The sequence below is a fragment of the Uloborus diversus genome, chromosome 1, assembly GCF_026930045.1.
Source record: "Uloborus diversus isolate 005 chromosome 1, Udiv.v.3.1, whole genome shotgun sequence".
In the NCBI taxonomy this organism is placed as follows: Eukaryota; Metazoa; Arthropoda; class Arachnida; order Araneae; family Uloboridae; genus Uloborus; species Uloborus diversus.
Genome location: NC_072731.1, coordinates 123188968 through 123210245, shown reverse-complemented (window position 1 = coordinate 123210245; position 21278 = coordinate 123188968). Strand labels below are relative to the sequence as shown.

Below are 21278 nucleotides of genomic sequence, written 5' to 3'. Positions count from 1 at the left end.
ATGTTTCTTTTTTTTTCGTCGAATGCTCACCCAGGCAGGACTGTATTTGCCACAACCTGTTTTTTCACATGCAAAATTACTGATTTTTCACGTGTCACTCAGCCACACTTTTAATGATATTTATATTTGCATTGAAAATACGTACAACCAAAAGGGGAGCGATGATCAAATTATCACAACGTTGTATTTAACGAGGTTTTGTTACTGATGTCTTCAAATTACATGCCTTCTCTTGTGCGCTTACTTTTTTCCGTTTACTTTTTTCGGTTTTTCTTCATAATATTCTTTCTTTGAAATTTTTAAAGAGCGAAATTCCTTATGAAACGATTCGAAGTACAGTGCGGAGTTCTGCACGGGTCGACTAGTTAAATATTATTAAGTTAGCAAATAATTATATGCTTTTTGTTAGCAAATAATTATGTGTTGAAGCACTAAATATTTATTTTAGGGAAACGGAAACAGTTGGTATTAGACGAATTGTTGTGTAAGAAACAGAAGTTGGAGGCTTTCAATGAAGTTCCTGAAGCATCTGTTTTATCTACTTCAGTAAAACCTGCAGGTATTTGTTTTTGAACATTATTTTGATTCATTTTTCAATTTTGAAGGTTATTCTTATTTTAAATGAGGGGTAAAAATAAAATATTTATCTTAGTATATTTACTGTTGATATGAATAAAATTTTATGCACATCTGCACCTCACTTTTTATTATATTCATTCTTTTAAAATATAAATAAAAAATGAAATAATCAGTCAAAATTCACTAAAAAATATTTAGAACTAAATTGACTTTTAACTTAAATTTTAGTTGCAGAAAGTTAGGCTATCTATCAAAGGGTACAAATTAAGAGTTCGGTTTTCTTCTTTGCTCCAGGTCCACACTTAACTGCTGAAAACAAACATATTTTGAATTAGGTGTAAAGAATCCTAGCCTGCGTTCTTTTTCCACTCAAAATGGAGAAAGGAGAAAATTGTCAAAACTAAAACTTTTAATGCATTTCAAATGTCCTTTTCAATCACTATTGATATAATAAATATCAATATCTGCATTTTATGTTAAGTGATCACTTTGACAAGTTTGAAAAAAAGCAAAAAGTTGGTGTGAACTAGCTCCTATTCTCAGTACTCTGATATTTTAAATTCTCATTGATTTTGTTAACCCAAAATCCAACTGTATTTTTTAGTGCTAGGATTCTTTGCTTATAACTTTTCTATTTCTTTTCCCTCAATTTATCTCTCTCTCTCTCTAGGTTTATCTGATTCAGTGAATCTGCAACTAGAATCAATATTTTCTCCATTGAGAGAAGCATTAAAGAAGTGCACAACAGAAAGTAATGAATTTCAGTGCAGACTGGATGAGACCATTAAAAGTGATAACATCATAGAAGGTAAATCAATATTCGAGCACTCTATCATTTTAATTACTAAATTGGCTATATTGAATGTAATAATTTGGCTAACTTTACTGCTTTTTAAATTCCTTTGTTTTCAAAGAAGAGAGCAATTTTACAAATTTTGTTTTTTAATTGATAAATTTTCTTAAAACCAACATTTCTTTTTACAACAAATAAGATATATGTATATATTTTTTTGTTTCATAGATGTGCCTTCATTCATGGATAAAACAAGTGAAAGAAATATTTTGAATGTCAAATACCCCTACTTATCACAAATGAGTATGGAAAAATTGAGCGAATCACTTAAATTTACTCAATCAAATTTAAATAACTCTGGTAAGCTTATCTTTTTTTTACTTCCTTTTACAAAAAAGGAAGTATTGTATTCGCAAAAAAATTTTTCACTCAAAAGTCAACCTTAATTTCCATTTTACTCACCCCCGAATGAATATTGAGTTTTTTTTTTCGACTCAATCACATGTGGATAAGTGCCTAAGAATGTATAGACATGCAAAATATCCATTTTGACGATTCCCGTGTTAATTACTACGAGTTTTCTCGTGACATCTGTATGTACGTATGTATGTGCGTATGTATGTCGCATAACTCAAGAACGGTATGTCCTAGAAAGTTGAAATTTGGTACATAGACTCCTAGTGGGGTCTAGTAGTGCACCTCCCTTTTTGGTTGCATTCAGATGTTTATAAAGGGGTCTTTTGCTCCTTTTTAAGGGGAAATCATTGTTAATTTCAATGTAAACTCAAATGGTGTTATAATTTGGCAGACACTTGGCAATATATCACCAATCTTTTGGTCGCCAAGTTTTGGTTGCCAAGTTGGCAACAAATTTGGCGTTTATTTTTATTTTTAAAGCCTTATTTCCATTTGGCTATTGTTGGTGATATTTAGAGAGCAAACTATTGAATCACATTAAAATTACCAGTAATGTGAAAATTACATTAAATTAGAGTAAAAGGAAGTCAAGTGATGCACATATCAGCTCGTTTCCTGATGTATTTTTCAGTGTTGGCAAGGTTTTGGGGCACTATAGTAAAAACCACGATAAAAACCCTGGTTTTTACCATCCTGTCCAAAACCCTTGTGTCCAAAACTGTCCGAAAGTGTCCAAAACTATATTTTTAGAAAAATTGTAATCTGTAAGAAAACATCAAAAACAAAATAAAATGTATCAAAGTAATGTTTTATATCGAACATTTACTCAATGAGAACATTAAACTTATTAATGCAGCTGATTTTAATCTAGTTGCATAGAAGTTGAATTCTTGATTAAAAGTTCAATTTGTATGCATGAGTTTATTTTATTATTATTATTATTTTGATAATAGTAACCAAATTTCCATGCATTATGCATGTATGTAATTTTTTTTTTTTGACTATTTAATATATTTGTTTATTCAATGTGAACATTCAATTATAAATTTTTTTGTTACTAGTTTATGCAGCTGATTTAATCTAGTTAGGAATTTCTTCATTAAAAATTTCAATTTGTATGCAGGAGGTTATTTTTTTCCATAAACCAAATTTTTTGACATTTATGCATGTCGAAAAGAAGATGTTCAAAATATACTGCAATAATTGACTTAAATGCAATAAATTACAATGTTTTGTTGTTTACAGATTGTATTTTATTAAAATTATGAACTAAAAGAAGAATAACACAAGTTTTATAAGTGTTTAATCATCAATTTCTTGTTCTTTAATCTATGATTTAAAAAATAATTTTTGAAAAACATCATGTAAAACTTATTAGCAAAAGCCATTTGAAAAATTAAGCTTTTTTTTGCACCTAAATATTGCACATTTTATTACATTCCTTTGAGTTATAAATGGAACTGAAATTAGTTGTCTTGTTTGTGAATTTCCTTTCATAACTCTATCAACTGTTACATAAGGAAGTTTTTATGTAATAGTTATTGGCAACATTTTAAGTAAAATGTTTTTTTTTAATGAACATTTAAGATAAAAATATAATAAACTCATTAATATCTATATTTATGCATTATGCATATTGCAGTAAGTATGAATTGATTGGATTGCACCCCTTTAGATTTAGCTTAGTTTTTGACAGTTTGACAGTTTTGGACACTTTTGGACATTTTTAGATGGTAAAAACCACCTGTCCTATCTTAAACCAGTTTTCGACAGTCCAAAACCCACCCCTGGAATTTATGTATCACTGTGCTTTTTACTTGCCTATTTTTTGGCTATAATTAATTACAAAATGATTTTACTCTGTTTTTCAACCTCATACTCTCATAAAATAGTGCTTGTGGACATGAGATGTTTCAGAAAAAGAACAAAATTTAAGGCTTATTTCTATAAATGAAAAAAAAAAATATGTTTTAGAACATAAACTACGAGATGGTAATAGTTAAATTGTGTGAACATTGCCAATATTTTAATAAGTGCTTTATTTTTTAATAACATATTCTGTTTTAAATGAAATATCCTCAACTGACTTTGTCCCAAATCAGGTAAAAGGTCACCCAATCAGCAAATATGCTGTGTAAATTTTGTGTCTTTTTTAAAAATCTTTTCTTAATTGAATTTTGCAAGCCAACAATAAGAATCCAGAAAAATACTTCAACATTTGCTGTTTATCATGATAAGAATACTCAGCTACACATGCTGATGCCAGTTTTCTGCTGGATGGGGATTTAGTTAAATAGCAGCTTATTAGATTAGGTATGAAGTGCCAACAAGAATGCATCTCCCACCACCACAGGGTGCCTTAGCAGAGTCATATTACCATATTAATTATCCTTTCGATTTAGAATAACTTGAATAACCTTCTGACATTAAAGTTCTCACAATCAAGAATTGCAACCAGGTGATTATTCTGTGATTTTAAAAATTATAATTTCAGCCGCCACATTAAACAAATTATTTCTCGGAGATTCTCCATGCTTCATGTTATTATTTTGCATTGGTTTGTTTTGAGAAATTTAACTTTGCAATAAAAAAAAATAATCAAAAGATACAGAGGCTTAATATATTTGGGCCCCATAGCAACAAAATCTGTATGGCCCTTATCCAGAAGCCAACATTGTATATTTGCAACGTTAATGTCTTTGTGCTATTTTTTTCAATAACGTTCGCCATTGGGTCCCTTAAGGCTGTTAACGTCCCCCCCCCTTATTGCAGGGTCTTCAGGTACGCAGATCAGGCTTCTGACTGTAACTCAGCGGGAGTTGTTTGCCTGAGTGTGTGGGTTAGTTTGGCCATTGTTTTCAAAGGTTGCTGAACATGAGTTTCGATTTTCAACGTTAAACATATACGGTCCCCTAACTTATATTTAGAGAAATAATCTCCATTGAAAACTATTACTGAAACAAAAATCTTGACATTTATGCGACCAAAACTAAAGGAGATATTGCAGTTCACAGTATAAAGAGACCATACAGAAGATGAGATTGGAACTTATCACTCTTTCAGAAAAATGACAGGTCGTCAAAGCAAGAAAAACAAAGTAATTATATTTTTCATTGCTATTCAAATATAAATGCAAATGTTATGCTGTGATAGGCAAAAACACACAACAAAATCTCGAACAATTTGAGAAACCACACCTTATACACACATATCATTCTTTTTAACCGCTATATTTTCCTCAAAAGGTATTATTGACAACGAGTGAAAATTGGTCTAAGTCACAAAACGCTGCATTTCATATCTTGGTGAATATTGATCGTATACATTTCAAACTTTTTTTGTTGGAATTATTTTTCAATGGAGATTATTTCCCTAAACATAAGTTATGGTACCTGAGGCCAGTATAAAATGTTAAATTTTGTATTTTTTGACTTATTTTTATTTCAAATTTTCAATATCTTACCCCTGCGTCTGATTTTGAACCTTTTTTGCAGTTGGAAGTATACATCTAGGACTATAACAGTTGAGAAAATAAAGGCCTTGCATGTTAAAAATGGAACACCCTGTTTATTAATAAAATAGCAAGGTTGTTGCTGTTGCCTGATAGCATGAAATTCCCCTAAATAAATGTAGGATGCAAAAAAAAAAAAAAAACCCTATATAATCATTTTTCCCCTCAAGGGGTTCGGGATGCCTGTGTCCTTTGGGATTCAGGTTTAATGGTAAACTCAACAACAACCTTGTTCACAGTTACAAACTATATGTTTTGAAGCCGTGTTTGTATTACTTGAGAAGTATCTTATAAGTATGTTACATTTTAGATGGCACCCGGCTCTGAAAATGTTAATCAAAACACACTGCAGCAGATTGATTCCACATTTGAATTTAGTCAACAGGATCAAAGTTCTGACTCAGATGTTGTAGAAATTTCTGTATCAGGCAGTAATTATCAGGGTAAGGCAAAAAAGATATTTTTCTGGCTAATGAATATTATAATGATAAACTCATGTTTTTAATATTAAAAAAAAAATTAAATTACTGTATTATTTTCATTTTAAATAAGGATATTTAAAAAATATTTTCAACTTTATCTAGCAATTAATCTCATCTAAGGTTTTGAGACTTCTTAAAACTTTTTATCTCAAGTAACTTTGAAAGTAGCATTTATATTGTTCTTTCATTTTTTATATGCTCATTTGTAAAACAAATTACTTTTTATACAACACAATTATTATTATTATTATTATTATTATTTTTTATTTTGAATATGTTTAACTACCATCAATGACTTTTTCCAAGAACAGATCCTTCAGCTATTTTTTATTTAATATCTTTTATATACTTTTAAAAATTTAAATAAATTTAGAATATAATTTTGAAATATTTATTTGAGATATTCTGCTTTTTCACTTTTTTTTTTCAAAGAAAGGGAAAGAACTGATATTGTTAATGTTTTTTTTATTTTTTGTTCTGCTGTTTTTTCTATATAAAAGCATTTTCATATTACATTTCATTTGCATACATTTATTTATACAAAATGTGTTGATAATTGTAAAATTTTGATTGAAGATAAAAAGTAAGTAACTAAAAATAACTCCTCTGTGACAGTTTTAGAAATTCAAAATGGTTTCAAAATAATTCACAAAACTGAATGATTGTTAAAAATAAAATCTGTTTTTGTACTATTAAGTGAATGTTTTCAATGCAATTTAACGATCTTAACTAAAATTAGCATTTCAAGGAAGACAATAAATGACAAAAAATGTTTTATCGGAGAATTAATATATATATATATATATATATATATATATATATATATATATATATATATATATATATATATATATATACACATATACTAGCTGTTCCCGATGCGCGTTTCTACGCCAACAAAAAAATACATCATTATACTGATTTTCATGACAATCGGTTGAACGGGGCAGAAATTGCTACTCTGCAGTGCCACCTGGTGGCGAGTGGCTTCAATGAGCATATCATGCACCTTCTCCGTGGAAAAATACATATATATAGCAATTTTCATAATAATCGGTCCAGGTATCAAGTGAAGCTGTGACTATACTCAAATTTTGTACTCATGCAGTTTGCAAGATCAATCAATCGCTAAAAATATCAAATAGAAAAAGTTCTAAATCCCCCCGTTGCATGAAAAGCCATAAAACAATAAAGAAAGAATTTATTTGTTCAAAACTCAAGAAAAATGGCAACAGCTAACTTCTTATCAATGAGATCTTTCACACAAATTAATTTCTGCAGCCGATAATTTTATTCGTATTTATCCAATGGATTGTGACTTAAATTGGAATAAAAAAGGAGCTATCGATCGGATTTTTTTCGAACTGGTCTATAAACATTCCCAGTACCAAAAATAACAAACTGTGAAAGTTTCAGCCAAATCTGCCGGGTAGTTTTTGAGTTCATGGATGACATACAGACAAACATTCATTTTTATATATATAGATATATATATATATATTATTTTTTTCAATAGAGAAAATAGGAAGGAAATAAAATTGAAAGGTCTAAATATGTTATTTACAATGTTGCTGAAAATTTCTGAATATTTTACAAAGAATGGGATTAGAATCACATCCATATTTTATTTGAAATTTCAGTGCAGCTTTCTTAGGACTGTAGAAATAAAAATATATTATTTCTTTTTTTCAGATTTCAATGCGAACAAAACTTGTCTTCCTGTGAAATTACCTCCAGAGATATCTACTCCTTCCAGTTTAGCAAAGCAGCTTACAGAATTGAAATATAATATTCAAAAGAATAAGATTTTGGAGGAGAATTTAAACTTTTTGTTTGAAAGTTAACTGCTGTTATAAATTTCTTAATTGGTTGTTTTCAGTAATTTAAAAATGAGGTTGTGTATAATTATTACAACTTGAATCATATCCAGACAAATTTCTTGTACAGTATGTAAATATGAATTGGATTTTGATGATTTTTGTCTTTGATGAGCATTGTGATATTTTTGTCTTCATTGAACAATAAACTAAGTTTATTTTGTATTTCTTGGTCTTGTGTAGTGTTTATTATTATTTTAAAGGTTATGTAAACAGTGCTAATTGATGTTAAGCACTTTGTGATCTGCCGAAATTAAAATAATCCTAATTACGGTTATCTAGAAAGAAACATTGCTTTCATTATCAAGCTCAGCTTCACTTACACTTTATGTGGCAATAAGTACAGTAGACTCCTGATTATCTATGACCTTTCACACTTTCATTTAAAAAAAAAAGGTGAGGATTAACTAAATGTAACATTTTAACTTAACAAGTGCAAAATTTATTTTTTGACATTCCAATTGCTTTCTTCCCGATCCTCTAAGGTCGTCGAAATCTGCCTAATTGAAACCTGATTTTTACCATGACATTATTTACTGCTTTACATGTTCACTACTAACTGATTTTTAGACCTACCCAACTTTCTGATTTTTTGATCTGCACTACTTTTATGCGTAAGCAAGTGACCGGACCAGTCTTGAAAAAAAAAAATCCTTTCCTCTCTCCTTTGGCTGCTTTATGTAACCTAGATTGATCTGTTGCATTTAATCTGCTAGCACAATTTGCATACGAATTTGTATAACCCATTTGCAATAATGATTGGTTCTTTTCTAACTTTTACATGCATTGATATTCTTTTAGCTATAGTTTAAATGTGTGCAACTGTTATTGATCTTTTAAAGCAACTTTTGCATACACTAGCAGCATTTTTTACCTCATTTGCAGATTATCTATCAATTTGCTTATCCTCGGTTTCTGTGCCACCCTATTCTGTGGATAAATCGGGAGTTTACTGCATTAAGCTCATGATAGCTCATATTGTAGCATTGAAGCAAGCATTGAGGAGCAAAGAATCTTTACCATCGTCATGATGTTCTTACTCTTAATTTTAATGCCAAAAGACTCTCCATACCTAAAAAAGAGAGAAACACACACAAAATACTTCATACACAAGATGGATATCAAACTTATGTATAGCTTGAACTGTAACACTGAAAGCAAAAATTAAATAATGTTTGGCAAAGTGGTAAGCATATTTTTTTTAAATAATATTGAACATGCTTGGGCAAAAGATAAAGAATTAAGTACTAAAACAATTAGAAAGATTGATGAAATATTAAATGAAGCATAAACTTGAGGAGATTATTGGGGAATAAAGAAAAGAATATTAATGATATACAGTTGAACTACCACGGTTAATACAAAATAACGGCTAAAACGAACACTTCGTTTATTAAATTTGGTTTACTATATAATTACATCAGTACCGTGCAGTACTCCCACGGCTCTGCTCGTGCTATAAAATTAAATAAAAAACTTGGAGCAAGTGTAAATTTCCCTTTCCACTTTAAATAAAAAAAAGATTCTGTTTCGTTAGTTAAAATGTGCACATATAATTTTGTCTAAGCTCCAAACATAGTCCATTAAGTAATTTTTCCTAATCTAATTAATCCTAATATAAAGATTACACCTGTCTGCCAAAATTCTCTCTTTCAAAGAAAATAACATCTAATTTAAATACGCTTAGAATCATTTGAAATCGCCGTAGAAAAGCGTTTGAAGTTAAAAAGAAATATGATAACTTTTAACTCTCCTATCCGAAAGATACTGCCAATAAAAGAAGCAAAGCAATAGAAATATCACTAAACTTAATCGTCTCAAAATATTTATAAGCAGAACAAAAAGTAATCGATAAAAATAAATACTGTACTGTTTGACCACGGATTGCATGGAATTGGCAAACATCCAGTTAAGGCGGTTCCATCTGAATGAGGGAAAAAATAAAAATTTTATGCGCGTATTCCGCTCATTTAAACGAGACTCTGCTTAATTTAGAGGCTAACATACATCTGTAAAATCTGACATCCCTGAAAACTAATAAATGCTTCCATTTCCGCGTGTAAACCGGATGTTTGCCTTTCCATACAATCCGTGGTTAGACAGTATTTGTACATGCGCACATGTACATATACAGGGTGCGGAGAAAGTTCCCACAATTTTATTAGATATTTCAATAGACTGTAACTAACACATAATTCAACAAATCAACAAGTTAAAGCAAAAAAAAAAAAAACTCTTATTGAAAAAATAATAATAACGTTAAACAAAAAAATTATAACAATTGTTCAAAATTGGCTCCTTGGGCTTCAATACATTTACGGAGCCGCAGTCTAAAAATGCCGACGATGCTCGCGCACGCATCCACCGTTATCTCATTCCAGGCACGCCTCAGAACCGTTTTGAGCATGTTGACCGTGGCGTATTGTTCCCGAGATTTTTCCCCCCAAGATTGACCACACCGAGTAATCCATCGGATTGAGGTCCGGTGAGTTAGGAAGCCAAACATCCTTACCCCAAAAACCTGGGAACAGATCTTCGCAGATGGCAATCGTCGATCGGCCGAATGCGCAGGAGCCCAGTCTTATTGGAGTGTGAATCCATCTTGACCAAAATGTTCTGTTGCCCATGGTCTCAGTACATGGCATAGAACCCACTGCTGATAGCTCGCAGCATTAATTTTGACGTTTCTGTCAATGAAAACAAGCGACGTCTTCCCAGTGGCACAAATGCCAGACCATTACGGAGGCTGGAAAGTGACTGTGTCCGATGATTTCTTCAGCAGCGGTCTTCTTCTGACCTTTCTTAAGCAGTTGGCGATGATTTTGACGGTTATGTGTGGGTTCGATGGTGTAGATCTTCTCATCGGTAAAGAGAACCTTCGAAAGGCGAGCACCAGCGGTCAAGCGAAACATCCGTCGAGCTTTTATCAATCTTTTCTGCTTCATTGTGTCACTGAGGAAGTGGAGGCGATTGATCTTGTAAGAATGAAGTCCCAACTTGTTTTTCACGATGACTCGGAAGCTTTTTTCGCTGATCTCCAGTTCTTTGGCCATCTTTTGCATTAAGCGCTCTGGATTGCAATGGATGCGACAGCGGATCTCCTGCACATTCGCTGGAGTCGTTGAAGTGGTTGGACGACCACTCTGAGGACGGTCGGCAGTCCCTCCAGTCTCCTTGTAGCGTTTCACATCGTCATAGACTTTTACTTTTGAAGGCAGTCGTTCAAATAATATCAGCTGTTTTCATTCCCTTTTTGTGTAATTCAACGACAGTAACACGCTCATTTTCACGATTCATAACTCACTAACTCAATTAACTAACAAAGAACAAATGATTAAACCTCAAATACATTTAATGCCAATAAACAATATGCCAAATAAATCGCCAACATACGATTTTAACGCCAAAAAAAAAAGAAAAGTTTTAAACAAAATTGTAGGAATTTTCTCCGCACCCTGTACACTGTATTTGTACATGCAAAAACATGATAATGATCACGTTACTCGCTATCTACCGTTTGCAAGGAGAGTAGATTTTGACAAGCGTAAGACATTGAGCTATGTGATTACTATGAGCAATCCTGACTGCTGAATCAGAATCAAGTGAAAATCTCCCATCCAAAAGAATAAATAATTTTGTTGAAAAATTCAGTACTTAAAGAGCAGAATGAAAATCCGTGCCACTCCTGATAAAAAGGTAATTTATTGAAACATCTGTTACAGTATCAACGAAGGCAAATTTTATTACCGAAGAAAACAATCTTGTCATCAAAATACTCACTCCAGTTGAATCAGCTGAAACTACACACATATTCTTACCAAAAAGAATCACATATTTTATGATAAAGCGTATCTTATGTATGTAAAAACGAATTTTCACTGTGCCTCTAATTTCAGTGAAGGGCAATTCCACAAAAATGACAATTTTTATAAAAGAATTTTCTTATTAATTTATTAGAATGATTTTGTAAACTAGATCACTCATTATGCGTTGAGGGCCTTCATGGCTTTGTGGTAGAAACTTTGCTTCAAATGCCAGTAAACGTGGGTTCGACAACCTTGGATGTTGAGTGGTGCATTTTCTTTCTTTACACTGAAAATTTTTTCATGTTGTCTTATGCGCGAATAAATAAAAAAAGTTCAAAATCTCGAGGCAATGGCCCTCAGTCCTTCCATGGTTATTAACTATGGACACGTAAACAACAACAGTAGTGTCATATAAGTTAAAGGCAACAATTTTTAACTAAATTAAAAATATGATCATTTTTATAGTAATGAATGGACTTGAAAAGCCACTCCACCGCAGTCCTTCCGTCAAATCGCATAAACTTGAATTTGTCAAACTAGTGCATGAAAAATTATTTAAATTTACAGTTTCTTATTGTTACTTCTCTATCAGGAAAGTATTCGTCAGTTAAAAGATTGAATTAATACACAATTTCACAAAAATATCGTTTTGTTCTAAGAAGTTCAAAAACTTGGTTCAGAAAAGTGTCATTTCATCACGGAAGCCGAAAATAGCACAAACATTGAGGGAGGGATAAGGAATAGAATTTTTATTCCTCTGTCTTGTTTTTCGTATTTTAACAATGAAGTGCTCCATCGAGAGCATCCAAGCACATGTCAAGGCAGCCCCTGCAGGTATCTCAAAATAGGACTTCAGGGATACCTTTGTGTCATGGAAAAGCCGCCTACAGAAGTACAGGGTTTGTATAAAAAGTAACGGGACTGAACTTAAAAAACATATTTATTGGCAAAATTTCTACACTTTTTCTCTACAAATCTTCGAAGAAGTCCCCATGGAAAAGTCGATAACCTTTTTGTACCTGATTTTCCAGTTCCTAAACGCCTCCTGGAATTCGGCAACCCGTAAATCTTCTAGAGCCCTCGTCATAGTGAGTTGAACAGCTTCCAGAGTCCCGAACCCCTTTAGTACTCTCTTGACCTTGGGGAATAGGAAGCAGTCCGGTGGTGCCGTATCCGGCACACGACGCTCCTTTTGTCCTCCTTCCGTCAGTTGTTTTGGCATATCAGCTTTGCATAGATCTTCCTCATCTTTCTTAACAATGTCGTGAACGGTCATCTTATCGATCCCGACCTCTTCTGCGATTTCTCGGATGCTCAGATGACGGTCAGTATTCAACACATCACACACTTTTTGCACATTTGGGTCCGTGTGACTGGTTGATGGACGTCCGGTGGGCTGTTCATCGTGGACGACATCGCGGCCTTCTCAGAAATTCTTGGGCCACTGGAAGACTTGAGTTCTGGATAAGCTTCCTCACCGTAAATCTCATTGATCATTTGAAGAGTTTCCGTAGGCATTTTCTTGAGTTTGACACAAAATTTGATGTTAACACGTTGCTCGTCTCCATTTTCACTCCAACGAGATCACTAAACACGCACTGCTCTCTCGCACGATGCTGACTCGGGTCCGCTCCCCTTTCCTCGATCCCCCACACCACCACTAGAGCACCAACAACCGATTTACAAACGTTTTACTTGGCCGTCACAAACTCAGTATGGGCGTTTATTCCAAGCTAGAAATTCACCTTGCGAGATTAGTTCTGATCGTCTCACTAGATGGCGCTATAGGGAAAAAAGCGGTATCGCAAAGAGATTCTTGCAAGTAGCTATTCCAATCGCCAAAAGAAGAGGAAAAGTGACTTTTCGGGCGCTTATTTGCGGAGTGAAATCTCGACTGCCCCAAAGTAGGTAATGTGCGATTTTTGTGATACAATTTGGGAGTTTGTCTTTCTGAAAGGTACTGGTTTAAGGAAAACGAATTTGGATGTTGCCAATCCCGGAGATGGTGCAGGGGGCAAGGGGGGAGGATTAAACTGCACTGGGGGGGCAAGTGGTTTTCCGTTAAATTTTTGTGACACAAAAACGGGAGTTAGTTTTCCTGAAAGGTATTGGCAAGCAGAAAACAAATTAGAATGTTACGAACCTTGAACATAGTGAAGTAGGGGGTGGGGAGGGAAAAAGTGGTTGTCCGTGGAATTTTTGTGATAAAATTACAGCAGTTGGTTTTTCTGACAGGTATTGGCACGAGGAAAACGAATTAGGATGCGACCAACTCCAAAAATGGTGCAGGGGGCAGAGGGGGGGGGGGAGAGTTATAACTGCAAACATAAAATAGGTATATATGCAACATTTCTTGCTTTACAACAAGTTTTCAAAGCTTAAAATGCTTAATTCAACTAATAACAACATTATAATGCACAAACATCCGAATTAAATTGCAGACACGTGTTTTGGAGCTATTAAGAGCTTCCTTTTTCAATGTAAAAAATGTTAGTTTGTGAAGGAAAATGCATTCGGCTAAGGTTGATTATTTCCATTGATTCCATTTTCTTGTAATCAAACCCATCACTTAGGAAATAAGGTGAAAGGGGGGGGGGATCGGGGGCACTCCAAATTTTCAAGAGATAATGCATTTTAAATAATTAAGGGGCTAGGAATTTCCTATTCCCCCTTATTTTTTTGACCGTTCGACGGCCTGCACAAATGCGTCTAGTGCAAATTATATAAAAAACGTTTAAAGTTTTTATTTGTCTTTTGTACATTATCCCACTTAAAATTTAGTTTTTTCACAAAAGTACTAGTTGTTTCTGAAAATTGTATGAGTTTCAATTGGGGGGCAGAGCCCCCTCAATAATTTAAGAACATTATTTGTCATATTATGGTTTCTAAAATCACAAAATTATGTTGGTATTTTTTACTTTCCTTGTTTGAAGATAGTTACATTGTAAAATACATTCAGTAATGAATTAAAGCAAATAACTATTGCTGTAGTAAGCAGGTTAATTGAAAACGAGTGGTGTGAATAAGGATAGTGTTACGGTGCTGAGAGCACTCATAGAATTTGTCCCAGTGCGCAAACCTTCGGATGAAGTCTCGCTGGTGGCGCTCTTATCTAAGTGTTGCTGATCTGGAAAAAATATATCAGGGTTTGATTTGTATATGTAATGGAAGGCGTGATAGTTTTCTTCAATTATTAGAGTTAATGAAGTAATCTGTTTATTAACTTTTTAACTCTATTAAAGGATTAATTTTGAGACAGTATTTTTATTTAATGAACTCTGGGCCTTATTCAAAGCAAGCTTAAATTAGTTATTTCACTTTTAGTAATTAAAGTGCGACATCAATCTTTTATGCTTTATTCTTTTAATGATAGTTTATATTTGTTTAAATATCATTTCAATCTTTTCAGAGCTATATATGCACTGCTAATAGACTAAAAGTATAATTATTACTTTAAATTAAATTAGCTTTTCACAAAAATACCATTTTTTCTTTTTTTTTTTCAAAGCCAAAAAATGTGTCGTCTTGTCGATTTTCTCAGAGTGTCGATTTACCGAGAGTCGAGTTTGTGGGGTTCTAATGTTGATCATATGACTCTAAAATGCTTAAAAAACTTTAAAACTCACTATTTTTACTTCCTTTTACAAATAAGGAAGTATTGTATTCGCGAAAAAATGTTCACTCAAAAATCGGCCTTAATTTCCATTTTTCTCACCCCCGAATGAATGTTGAGTTTTTTTTTCAACCCGACCACACGTGAATACATGCCTAAGAACGTATAGACACCTGAAGAATCCATTTTGACGATCCCCGAGTTAATTACAACGAATTTTCTCGTGACGTCTGTATGTACGTATGTATGTGTATGTGTGTATGTATCTCGCATAACTCAAAAACGGAATGTCCTAGAAAGTTGAAATTTGGTACGAAGACTCCTAGTGAGGCCTAGTTGTGCACGTTTTCTTTTGGTTGCATTCGGATGTTCCTAAGGGGGTCTTTTGCCCCTTTTTGGGGGGAAATCATTGTTAATTTCGATTTAAACTCAAGTAGTTGTATAATTTGTCGGACACTTGGCAATGTATCGCCAGTCTTTTGTCGCCAACTTGGCGACAAATTTGGCGATTTTTTTTTAATTTTAAATTTGGTTTCAATTTGGCCACTGTTGGTGATATTTAGAGAGTAAACAATTGAATCACATTAAAATTGCCAATAATGGGGAAATGACATTAAATTGGAGTAAAAGGAAGTCATGTGATGCACACATCAGCTCGTTTATCTCAAATTTAGAAAATTTCTCCTGGCAAGGCCCCCGTTATGGTACCCTCCCCCCAATAGTTGTTTTGAATCGGTGCCACTGGGAGTGCCTTTCCATGCAACTCAAGTGCACTACTTTGTATAGTGCCGTAGCCTAGCTATGGTACTGCACGTCTCCCCACAAAATGGAACTGTAAAATTATCCCTCACTTAAGGCAAGTGACATGATCTAATTGAAGCAGAAAATTTGTGTACCATTTTTAGATGGGTTTACTTTGCAAACGCCCTGTCACATATGTTTGTTTGTATAAATTATACACACCAGAAAATATGTAAGTTGGCATTTTCAAGGCACAAAAATCTGAATTTTTTTCGGGGGGGGGGGGGGGGCTCCGTGCTTTAACATACTTCCTAGACCCCGGTGACATCCGGCCCCCCCAATAATTTTTCCAAGTCGGCGCCCTTGGGGGGTGACATCACAAATTACCGCCCCGGGTGTCACCCATGCTGGATACGCCACTGACGTAGGTAATTTTTTTTTGTCTTCTTTTTCTATAGAATCTGCCTCCCTCTTTTTTTCCTAAATTCTTTATTTATTACCTACTGTCATTATTCAATTTCAACTGAATTCAACTTGTAAGAAAATATAAATTTTCTTTATTGAAATTTGATATTGATTAACTAATTACAAAACAGTACAAAGGCTGGTAATTTCTGGGGAATTGTTTCCAAAATTTGATTCTCCATTTCGCCGACATCAAAAATTGGCAATATTATATAAATACTGTATTCGATTATACTGTAAGCATTTGTAAATTGGCTGCAATATAATATGATGCCTTTCAAGGAAAAGAGAATGCTTCAAAATGCTCCTTTTTTCTATTCTTCTTCAATTTAGAATCTTTCCTTTGGTTTGAACTTTAAAGATCTTTATCAGCTGAAGTGAAACTATGATTGAAAAATTTATTCCCTTTACGAATATTTTTCAATATACATTTAGAGAAACAGAGTATTTATTTATTTTAAACTGCTCTTGTAACCAAGATCGCTGTTTTGACTTTTTAATCTTGAAAATGAAGATGGAATTATGTAATCATAGGTACAAGTTGCTTGTTTTGAAAATGGAAATCTATAAAAGTACTGTTTTGAAGGTATCTTAAGACTGGGTCTTGAAAAACAATACCAAGAAAAAGAATTTGAAAACCGGAATAATGAAGAGATAAAACTCTTCATTTAGCACATGCTTATTAAATTATAATTTTAAAGGAAAAGAGAAAAAACTCTGGAATATGTCTTTGAAACTGAGAATGTTGTTATAATTACAACTGAGCGGGGGGAGGGTTGGTTTTTACATAACTAATCCAAATATAGAAGATTATATACTCTGTTATGACTGCTCCCATCCCCAAAAGCTCAATTAGCACAACAAATCTTTTACATTTTGTAAGGGTGCCTCTCCCCCCAAATATCGTGAAGACACCCCCTCCAAAAGCAAGAGCCCCCCCAAATAAATAAATACCCTCAACACCCCCTTAAAAATTTCAATGGCGCAGTCAGCGTTATGCCCCCCCCCCGCATTTTAGTGTTTTATATATTCAATTTGAATTAGCAGATTTTTTTCATCAAGACTTTTGGATGCCTCTAAACCTTTCGTACTCTGCACTTCATTAGACACGACAACATAATATTCAATCCACGATTACGGACTATTTATATTTCTTCGTCTGCATTTATGATAGTTAAGATTTTTTTAAAAGTTATTATTATTATTATTATTTCGATTATAGTTTCTTGGGAAAAATATATTTCATACAAGAAGTTCTTACTAATATAGATGGTGTTATATAGTAAATCAACAAAATTTACGTTTAATTTTTATCTGATTTATGTATTGGCTGTTTTTCCCTCTTCAATTTTTGTTTTAGACACTGTAATATTGAAATATGCATAAAATATGACTTACCGTTTGCCATTTGATTATGCTTTTTGCACCGGAACCCTCGGCCCATTTTTTCTTTGTGTACTATTTTGTAAAATTCTTGGAAGATTAATTTTTAAGAACGTCTGGATTAGCTTCAAGAAAAAAAAAAAAAAAAAAAAAAAAAAAAATCGGTGTGATTTTTTGTAACGTAAAACGTATTCTTTGAAGTAGTATTCACTAGCGTGCTAGTCGTCAAAGTTCGCGCCTTTCCGTGCAAGGATTAAACAAAACAAAACTAGCCGGCTGAAAGAACATTGGCTGGAAGAAGTCACGTGTACCTCCTCCCTGCACCAGTGGCGGATCCAGCCGATTGTTTTGGGAGGGGGCCATCCGAAATTTTTGAACAAACACTTCAGGGCCGAATTTAGCTCTATGCCGCCCCTAGCAAATTTGAAATCTGCCGCCCCTCCCCTAAAAGAAACAAAATATCCTTGACTCAAAAAAATGTAAAAAAGTGTTCCCCAGATTCAAACTGTCAAACTTATGAAGAAAGACGGCGTTTCACATTATCTGAGGTGCCCCGATGAAATGATCACAGTGATCTCCCAAAAAATTTTTTATTCCGCAAATTTTGCTGACGATTCGGTAGATGGGAGTAAAGGCTGTACAATAGCCTGACTAGCTCCCACCACTCAGAGAAGAGCTTAATTTAGGTCTAGTTTATAACATAAGATAAAATTAACAAAATATAAATGCATAATCATACAAAGAACACATAAACACAACACAAGTAATGCAATTAAGTACGTCTAATTTTATAACGGAAGCGAGGTGTACTATTACGAATATACTACTTTATCCTAAATTGACTGCAGTAGAATTGAGTATAAAATTTTTTAGCCTATTCGTAAACAAGTTTCGATTATTAATGGTTTTTAAACAATTGGATAAGGTGTTCCACAATCTTGGTCCGTAGGAGTTAATGCCATTAAACAATAGATTTGTTTTTGCGTTAATAGGTATAATGTTTTCGCGGTTTCTAGTGGGGTAATTATGAACCAATTCACGGATTGTTACCATTTTAAAATGCAAACCATTTGTTACTAAATCATGCATAAAAATACCAACATTATATAACCCAGCCGTAGGTGGGGTTTGGTCTTTTGGGGCCAGGCCCGTCCCTATGCCGGTCCCAAGCCCAGGTAAATGGGGAGGGTTTTACGATGGTGTAGCATCCACGTATGTAAAACGACCACTCTTTACTTGCGTTTGAGCAGATTTGTATCTGCCCAATGGCTATCGAGTGGGACAGTGAGTAGGCAATGGGCACCACCGGAGTCAGGTCCGTACCTGGGTCCACGGTGTCTAGAGTCGTAAGTGGTTTAGATCTCGTTCCCTTACGGGTAAGGGGGCCCCGGCCGAAAGGTCAGTTCTCTGGAAGCCCTAGATGGCGTAGCAGAGCGGGGTTCCCTGTTTCGTACCGTACCAACATTATATTTATAAATTTGTTCCACGCTCTTTAAAAAGCTTCTATTACTGTTACCCACAATATTATCTCTATTAATTATTCTGTGAAATCTTTTTAATAAAGTATTTATTCTATTTAGATTATTTTTATTTGTTTGGCCCCAAGCAAGAACACCATCATTGAGAACTGAATATATCAAAGAAAAATATAAAATAAACAGAACATCAGCAGGAAGGAAATTAGACACAAAATTAATTAAACCTAAATTACGAGAAATCTTTTTTGAGACAAACTCAATGCTATAGTTTTACCATACTACTACAGAAAGTTAATGGTCTCTAGGATTCTATGTAAGCAATGAGTCATAAAAATGCAACCTTCACTACACCCTGTTCTTAATCTGTGGTAGTTAGGAAAATACATGAAATGTTGTGGTGGGAGGCAATTATCTGCAGACATAACTGCATAAACAAGTAGCAGAGCGTTTTTCTGTTTGTTGTTCACTGCGTCAGTGTCAGTAAACCGGGAAAGTCTGGAAAAGTCATGGATTTTGACTATGATCGAAAATGGTCATAGGAAGTCATGTTTTTCAGCAAACAAATGCTCAAAAATCATGGAAACTATCAACTGGTCATGGATTTTGAGTTCCTGAGCATGCATATTTCTCGAATTGTACAGATTATGTGCAAAATTTGCGCATCTTAGCCGTTTCTTACGCTTTTACGCGTCAATCCAATTTTTCACACATTTCAGAATCCGATTGCAACTGCTTCTATGATACTCGATTTTCTTCACTATGTGATTCTATCATTTGGAAATTTATAATTATGTGTTAAACATTATTTTTAGTCCTCTTTATGTGTCTAATTGTGTAAGTTGAGGACTTGCAGACCTTTAATTTTGCCGCTCTTATTTGACTCGAAAATTTTCAGTCATTTGCCTTTGTGTTGATTCAGGAGACTTATAAACATTTTCATTAATTTTCAGCAGTGTCTTAAGTTAATGAAGATTTTAGAAAATAAAATTAATCGAACGAATTTATTAAGAACTTTTAAAACATTGATAAAATACAGAATTTAGGAAATTTTCAAAATTTTTTTTTTAAATCTTGCAAAAATCAAATTCAAGAATTTTTTCAACATTTGTAGGCTATCCTAAAACTTGGCCAGAATAAAATCTGGTAATGTCTGGCAAGTTAATTAGTAAATGGATTATTCCACGTCAAATCGACTAAATAGTCGGCAGTGCCGTCATGTCTCCGATTTTTTCCATTGTTTTTTTTTACGATTAGATATCTATGAGAAAAGCTCAAATTAACTTTTGTAGATTTTTTGAATAAAAATTACGTTTTGGAGAATCTTTTCAAAAATTCGATTTTTGATCATTTTTCGAAGTCACCGTTTTCGCATGATTCAGAAAATCTCTCTACTTTCTTTATTTTTCAACCATTTAAGCTGAATTTGGTTTCAATTTCAAGCTAATATTTTTCTCTTTCAGTGTGAACGACAGAAAGTATTCTATGAACAGTTGGGTTTTGCCACTCTTTATCTCAAGTCCATTTTTTATGTTTTTTCAAATCGGAGATTAAATAAGTTTTATCTCCGGAGTACCTACTACGATCTGCATCAAATTTTTTTGTAGCGTATTTAAATCATTCTCTTGCTATGTAGAAAAAAGTTAAAGGGTGTTTTTTGTTGTTTTGAAATAAAAACATAAAGTTTGTTTTGAAGAAAATACATGTTTTCTATCACTTTAAATCCCTTTTAAGCTTAAAAAAGGCCAAAACTTTTCATAACAATTAATACTGGACTACCAAAGGATTTGTAACAATAGTTAATCGCTAAAAAATTGTTTACTTTCGAAAAGAATTGTGCAAAAACCTCCGTTTCAGACTTCGCGAAAAAAAAAAAAAAAAACACTTTTGATTGAAAGTACTGAATATTAAGAATAATAATTTAAAGAACAGTATAAAAATATTTTTAATGGAATTATTTTACTTTTTTTTTTGACATTAAAGGATGAAAAAAAAATGCTGTTGAAAACTTTTCTCAGCATAATCTTGTTTGGATTACGTTACACCTGACAATGAACTTCCCTTCAAAAAACACCCTTCTACTTTTTTCTACATAGCAAGAAAATAATTTAAATATGCTAAAAATTTTTTTGATGC

The 21278-nt window shown here is 33.3% G+C and overlaps 1 protein-coding gene across 1 annotated transcript in view; it reads left to right on the top strand.

The window, feature by feature from the left end:
• The window catches only part of LOC129234667 (uncharacterized), a 63957-nt gene extending 60900 nt beyond the window's left edge, over window positions 1-3057 (top strand). Inside the window, exons 25-28 of the mRNA XM_054868713.1 lie at window positions 449-559; window positions 1250-1387; window positions 1601-1732; window positions 3035-3057. Of these exons, the coding sequence (XP_054724688.1) occupies window positions 449-559; window positions 1250-1387; window positions 1601-1732; window positions 3035-3057 (404 nt within the window). The remainder of the gene's footprint in view (window positions 1-448; window positions 560-1249; window positions 1388-1600; window positions 1733-3034) is intronic.
• Window positions 3058-21278: the final 18221 nt, after the last annotated feature.